Here is a 777-nt window from a genome sequence, read left to right on the forward strand (position 1 = left end):
AAAACAGAACACTACTCTATTCTATTTATATCTCAGAGCGGACGGACTCCGCGTCTCGTGTCCATCTCCGCGTGGCTGTGGATGTGTCAGTGGAGGACCAATTCCGTCGCATTGAACTGCGGTCCACTGTACAAGTACTCAACGACACCACACTCGCACTGGACGTGGGCTGTGAGGTGCTCGATGGAAGTTCGGTACGTATATGGACAGCTGTATGTATATAAGTGTGTGTCTTTGTCTGTGTCTGTGTCTGTGTCTGTGTCTGTGTCTGTGTGTCTGTGTGTGTGTGTGTGTGTATTAAGTTTCTCTCAGCATAGTCACATAACAGAATAAATTCCACGTATACGCTTGTACTCACTCATTAATATTATCTACCTCCATTCCATTACTTTGCAGAAACGTACCGTAAAGATGGCGACAGTCAGTGCCGGTGATGTGTACAATGTGCCTCTCTATCCCAGCTACTACAGCACTGTGCGTGTACGCCCTACGGGATACGCCTACGACTGGGGTGTTGAGGGTTTGTCCTGGTTGCGTAGCAACAACCATGCCAATGGCCGGGCCAGGAAGAAAGAAGTTCGGTACAAGTCTTCGAAGCATCAGACCTGCTTCGTTGCGGGTGATACAGAGGATGTAGAGGATGGTGCGGGTGGAAGTAGCAGTGATAATGGACAATTAACAAGGAGTTTCTTCAGGCTGGCGACGTATGTGGGCCCTCCTACACTGCCTGCCATCGCACCTGTAGCAGCACCGTATCCACGCCAGGTCATGTCATAT

The 777-nt window shown here is 49.7% G+C and overlaps 1 protein-coding gene across 1 annotated transcript; it reads left to right on the forward strand.

The window, feature by feature from the left end:
• Nucleotides 1-411: 411 nt before the first annotated feature.
• On the forward strand, nt 412-765 carry SARC_17006 (hypothetical protein; the record flags this gene model as incomplete). Its single annotated transcript, XM_014288893.1, has 1 exon — nt 412-765. A coding segment is annotated over one exon (354 nt), but the record flags the coding sequence as incomplete, so codon positions are not given.
• Between the last annotated feature and the right edge of the window lie 12 nt (nt 766-777).

This window comes from Sphaeroforma arctica, assembly GCF_001186125.1.
Source record: "Sphaeroforma arctica JP610 unplaced genomic scaffold supercont1.9498, whole genome shotgun sequence".
NCBI classification, from domain to species: domain Eukaryota; class Ichthyosporea; order Ichthyophonida; genus Sphaeroforma; species Sphaeroforma arctica.